We start from the raw sequence: 5,867 nt of genomic DNA, 5'->3' as shown, positions 1-5,867 counted from the left end.
TGCCTCTTACGGGGATGATCTACTGATTTCATTGCAGTGGGTTGGGCAAATAGACTCCACCCAAGTATTTGATAGTATTTGCAAATATAATTTGATCCAGGCCGGACGAGGCCCAGGCCAGGGTTCCAGACTTCATGACTGGTCCCAACAGACCAGACGGACCCAGAGCCAGACCCACGGAGCGTCCGGGAGCCCAGGCTAAGGCTGGGAGGTCTGGGTGAGAGAAAACGTGCGGCCCTTATCAAGAACTGGTTCTGATTCCTGGAACTCTCCTTAAGATCCGTTTATACCCTGAAGAACCACCACAAACCCTCAGCCCTTGGAACGATCATGTCCTTGTTACTCTCATTTTCCCCCCGTGCTGACAGAATGGGGCTCTCTCTCTCTCTCTCTCTTTCTCTCTCATCTGTCTGCCTCTCTCTCCCTCTACCGCTCTCTCTTTCTCCCTCCGTGTCTCTCTTATCTGCTTCTCATTCCACCCCTAGTAATTGAGACTGGCTGCAGGCCAGTAGAAGTCTGGGAGTGAGAGAGAGAGAAAAAAGAGAGAGCAAACTGGAGAGAAAGAGAGAGTGAGAAAGAGAGCGCGTATGAGAGAGAGCGAGAGAGTGAAGGAGAGAGCGAGAGAGGGAGAGAGAGGAAGAGAGAGGAAGAGAGAGAGAGAGCGGGGGGGGGGACAGAGACCAAAAAAAAAGGCATTGCTGGAAAGTGGATGGAGAGGGCAGGCTCTCACTCAGAGGAGCAGCGTTTGTGGAGCTGAAGTGTCCAGAGCTGATCACTGCAGCCATGGCCAGAGGACCCCTGTGAGACTGGACACACACTGACACGAGAGCGCCACACACTCTCTCCTCTGGTAAACTCACACTTTTGCTTGTAAGATAATTAGACCTAGAAGTTGAAGTCTGAGCTGTTAAGATAACATACTCTGAAGTCGTTCATTGTGCTTTTGGGATTCGCGTAAATAGTCTGATGTGTAAGGCTTGTCTTTCAGGGTTTGCTGCAGATTTAATGATAGTACGGTAATGAACACATTGTTTACTGTGGGGAATTGTGTGTTTGATTATAATTGCACAGTGCAGAGAATGGTAGTGACCCAGAACAGATCGAAGATATGCGTTGTTAGTCTTGTGTAACTGCAGGCCTGGTGGAAGTCATTGCCTTCTCTTTTGAGGTTTATTTACTATTCAGATTTGTTTCTGTGTAGTGTGCTGTTTCTCCGCCAGTGAGTGGGCTTCTAGATCAGTCCATGACAGCTGCACACTGAAGACATTAGGAACAGAGATAGGTCGTTTGTTTGTGCCACTGTCATATGCAAGGAATGAATGGAATTATTTAACTGAAGTTTGCTGGGCGCTTGACTCCTCGTAAAAAAAAGAAGAGAAAAAAAGAGAGACAGAGAAAAGGAGAGCATTTTCCTCCCTCTGTGCTGGCGTTCCGGACGTGCGCAGAGACCAGGCGGCTTGCATGACTGGGAGCTTCTCATGCTGCTGGTGATGTGACAGCTTTATATGACACCAGGCACTGGGCACTCCTCAAGCTCAATATGCAGCTCTGATATTTATTACTAACATGTTGGCCGCAAGGAGGGCTGACACCCCTTCCTGGTGTGAGTGGTACGGTCCGCTCTGAGGATATGGGTTCATGGTTGTGATTATTTGAACTCATTTCAAGGGAGAGCTGATATAATGTTTTGGCTTTTCCCTTGGTGCCTGAGGAACTTGGCAGCAATTAATTTTCCCCTTATCTTGGCAAAGCTGTTGTACATGCCTAACAGCAGTTGTTGATTTTGGGTTGGAATATGCTTTTTTATTGCCTTATTTAAAGCAATTATGTACCAAATTCGATGGCTGACATGTTTAGATGCAGTCAGTAAAGAGTGCAGGTGTTAATCTGGAAATGACTGTTCAAACTGATGCATTAAAACCGAATTAGACAGGTTTACAAACGACTCACTTGAAGTCTCAGTGGGAGAGACTAGGTGTAGGTTATTTGAAAAACTCCACACTTGAGTGTATACCTCCCTCAGTTGACATCTTGAGTCCGATCCAAAAGAGCTTAAGAGCTTATCTGGTGCAATGTGGGGATTCAACTGCTTTATCAGAGCTTCTTTGCCCTATAGCTCTCCTCCATAACATCCCCCTCCCTTCCTCTATCCCTCCTCCATCCCTCCTTCCTTCTATCTCTCCTTCATCCCTCCCTTCCCCCCCCCCCTCCCAGCTGTATTAATCTCATTATACCCCCACATAAATCTCGAACCAGCAGATTTCAATGTCATGTTTGAGATACGTATTCCAGCCCAGACCTTCTGCTGTCTGAATGTGTTTGCTGGTTGGGGAAGCAGAGGGCGGGGAGGTGATAAAGGTGATGTTTTAATATGCTGCATACCAGCCTTGTGGCCCAGCCTGCTGCAACGTCACCGCCAAACAGGAGCAGGACCATAAAGTGTCGTCCTGGAACCCTAAAACGTCAGAGGTCAGAGGTCAAGGACCAGGTCGTAGACATGAGGAGCGGCTTGGACTTGCAGACGCAGCGTCCAGACTCTCTGCTGGTCCCTGCTTCCTGCTCAGCGCTGGGCAACATCACCGGCTCAGAAAACCACAAGCGTTTAGCGTTTTTCTTGCGATTTCTTTTTTCGTCTTCTGACGAACGTCCTGGGCAGAGGTCGCCTCTCACATCCTCGTCATGACTACATGTGTTTGGTCAGAGTCCAGGCCTGCAATCTTACCATCTGACACTGGGAATGAATTCCATGTGGGCTGAGCATAGATGTCGAAATCTCCAGTTTGGTTGAAGTGGGGGGGGAGGTTCGGGGAGGTTGGGCGTGGGGGGGGGGTTCGTGGAGGTGGGTGGGGGGTGGGGGGTAGGTTCGGGGAGGTTGGGGGGCGGACTCAGTGGAGGGGAAAGCCTGCAGACAGGGCTGTGTTTATGGTGCTGTTTCCAGCTGTCTAACCCAGAGTCCTGCACAATGAGCAGAGGAGGAAAAGGGGAAGTGACTAGAGTAGAGTAGAGAAGGGTAGGGAAGGGCAAGGCAAGGCAGAGTAGAGTAGAGTAAAGTAGGGCAGGGCAGAGTAGGGCAGGGCAGGGCAGGGCAGAGTAGGGTAGGGTAGATAGAGCAGAGTAGACTAAAGTAGAGCAGGGTAGGGTAGGGTAGATAGAGTAGAGTACAGTAGAGTAGAGTATAGTTGAGTAGGGTAGGCTAGGGTAGGTCAGGGTAGGTCAGGGTAGGTCAGGGTAGGTCAGGGTAGGTCAGGGAAGGGTAGGTCAGGGTAGGTCAGGGTAGGGTAGGTCAGGGTAGGGTAGGTCAGGGTAGGTCAGGGTAGGGTAGGTCAGGGTAGGTCAGGGTAGGCCAGGGTAGGTCAGGGTAGGTCAGGGAAGGGTAGGTCAGGGTAGGTCAGGGTAGGTCAGGGTAGGTCAGGGTAGGTCAGGATAGGACAGGGTAGGTCAGGGTAGGTCAGGGTAGGTCAGGGTAGGTCAGGATAGGACAGGGTAGGTCAGGGTAGGTCAGGGTAGGGTAGGTCAGGGTAGGTCAGGGTAGGCCAGGGTAGGTCAGGGTAGGTCAGGGAAGGGTAGGTCAGGGTAGGTGTAAGGATGGATCTTTGTCAGCAGGCAGGCCGGAAAGAGTCACAACATTTATAAAAAAGGGTTGACTCGGTTTATTAGCTCGACGTCGGATCATGCCACCAATCCACAACAGAGTGGCTAACATGAGTGAGAAACATCTCTTTTCAGAGAGCTTAAATACAGTAGTGGACATCAAACATAGCATGCACAGAATCGCTTCCTTAACGGGTCTTCAGTGGTCAGTGCACTGATACACTAGAACGTTCAACAGGTGAAGTGGTTGTTAATCACATAAGCCCTAGTTTGTACATGATTTGCCTTACTGTCTCCTAACTGTCTGGGCTGTGTGCTATATTCTGCTCAGAGGGGGGCCTCGCTGTATGACCTCTTGACCTCACAGAGACTCAAGCTTCTATGTACACAGAAAATCTGCATATCAGTAGGCTGGGGTAGGTCAGGATAGGACAGGGTAGGTCAGGGTAGGGTAGGTCAGGATAGGACAGGGTAGGCTAGGGTAGGCCAGGGTAGGTCAGGGTAGGTCAGGGTAGGTCAGGGTAGGCTAGGGTAGGCCAGGGTAGGTCAGGGTAGGTCAGGGTAGGTCAGGGTAGGCTAGGGTAGGCCAGGGTAGGTCAGGGTAGGGTAGGTCAGGGTAGGTCAGGGTAGGGTAGGTCAGGTTAGGTCAGGGTAGAGTAGGGTATGGAAGTAAAGAGTAAAGTAGGGGAAAGTAGAGCAGAGTATTTTAGAATTGCATAGAAGAGAGATCACCTCACCTCACAAAAGAGGTGAGGTGCTAAGATTTAAAGATGAGAGGAATGGACAGTAAAGCAGAGAAGAGAGGAGAGCAGGGGAGAAGTGAGGAGAGGGGAGGAGAAAATGGTTGCTGGTGTTGACCATGACAGCTTGACGTGTCTCTCCAGAACCAGGTCTGAACCTCGGGGTCACAGAATGGAACAGGCCAGTCACATGAGAGTGACAGCACACAGTCTGGCTGTGACCCAGGCTGGACAGGGTCAGACTGTACACTCTGGTCCCTAGGCCTGTCTGATGGCTCTCACAAACTCACATGGTCTAACCTGGAGGTGACCGATGTTCCAGTTCTGCACTGACTAAACATTCTCCCTTCGTCATCCCTCCATCCTCCCTTCATTCTTTGTATCATGCCTTCCTCCCTCGATCAACCCACCATCTTCAATCATTCATCCACCCTCCCTTCATTCTTTTTATCATCTCCCCTCCATTCTCCCTCCATCCGCCCCTTCCTCCATCCTCCTCCATTCATCCGCCCCTTCATCCCTCCATTTCTTCCACCAAGGCCCTCTCTCCCTGGATCGGATCTGGTCCTCATTTACGACTGCTTCTTTTTTTATAATGTCTGCAGTTTCTTACTTTGACTTGCTGGAAACTGCAATAAAATACACAGTTTCCTAGAGCGTCCAGGGGGAAGTGGGATCAAAAGGTCTGCTGAGTACATGGACACACACACACACATCCTCTCCTACACACACACACACACACACACACACACACACACACACACACACACACACACACACACACACACACACACTAGCAGCTTTCTCCAAACACAAACATGCACGCACACACAAACACTCCTAGCATGCAGAGATCCTAAAGAAATGAGCAGCGGGAAAACCCTTTATCACAAGGTTATTACCATGCACAGTTTCTTTTCAAGGTTTCAATGCCACAAGTCATGTGTTAACCCATGTCTATCTCTAGTGAGCCTCACAGCTAGACTCTCTTTCTAACCTGCAGAAACTCCAAACCCAGGACTGTTGCACTTGTAGGTTACCGCTGCATGCAGTTGTGTTACATAAAGGATACACGCTCTTCAGTTGTGTTGCTATGTAGTGTATAAACTGACATTCATGTGCAACATCATTATGTCAGTGCCACAGACATTGGGGTGCGTTTGATTCATTCAGTTTCTAATAAATGTTCAGTTTTAGGAACATTTGGGTTCCATTGATTTCATCTAACTGAACCGAATCAAGCTGGACCCGAGTGTTTGATGGTGTTTCCGACCTGTGTTGAGCCCAGATCTGCCATGTGTCCTGCTGTCACCCCGTGTGCTAGGTGCTCGGGTGGAGCCTGCTTGGTCAGCACCATGGCCAGCAGGCCCAGGGGAACGGGCCGTGTCCTGCGCTGGCTGGGCTTCCTGTTGCTCCACATGGTCTGCACCGCACAGGACGAGGACATGAGACTCAGTAAGACCCTGCTTCCTGTTCCTCTCTCTCTCTCTCTCTCTCTCTCTCTCTCTCTCTGTCTCTATCTAGCTATATATCTAT

General features: G+C 50.0%; 1 protein-coding gene across 1 annotated transcript in view; it reads left to right on the top strand.

Moving 5' to 3' along the window:
- Positions 1-711: 711 nt before the first annotated feature.
- The window catches only part of col21a1 (collagen, type XXI, alpha 1), a 39,025-nt gene continuing 33,869 nt past the window's right edge, over positions 712-5,867 (top strand). The window contains exons 1-2 of the mRNA XM_062462989.1: positions 712-850; positions 5,656-5,786. Of these exons, the coding sequence (XP_062318973.1) occupies positions 5,687-5,786 (100 nt within the window). The 5' untranslated portion in view covers positions 712-850; positions 5,656-5,686. The remainder of the gene's footprint in view (positions 851-5,655; positions 5,787-5,867) is intronic.

Source organism: Osmerus eperlanus, chromosome 6 (assembly GCF_963692335.1).
Source record: "Osmerus eperlanus chromosome 6, fOsmEpe2.1, whole genome shotgun sequence".
NCBI lineage: Eukaryota > Metazoa > Chordata > Actinopteri > Osmeriformes > Osmeridae > Osmerus > Osmerus eperlanus.
The sequence above is the reverse complement of the archived record's forward strand: the minus strand, read 5'-3'. Positions and strand labels throughout refer to the sequence as shown.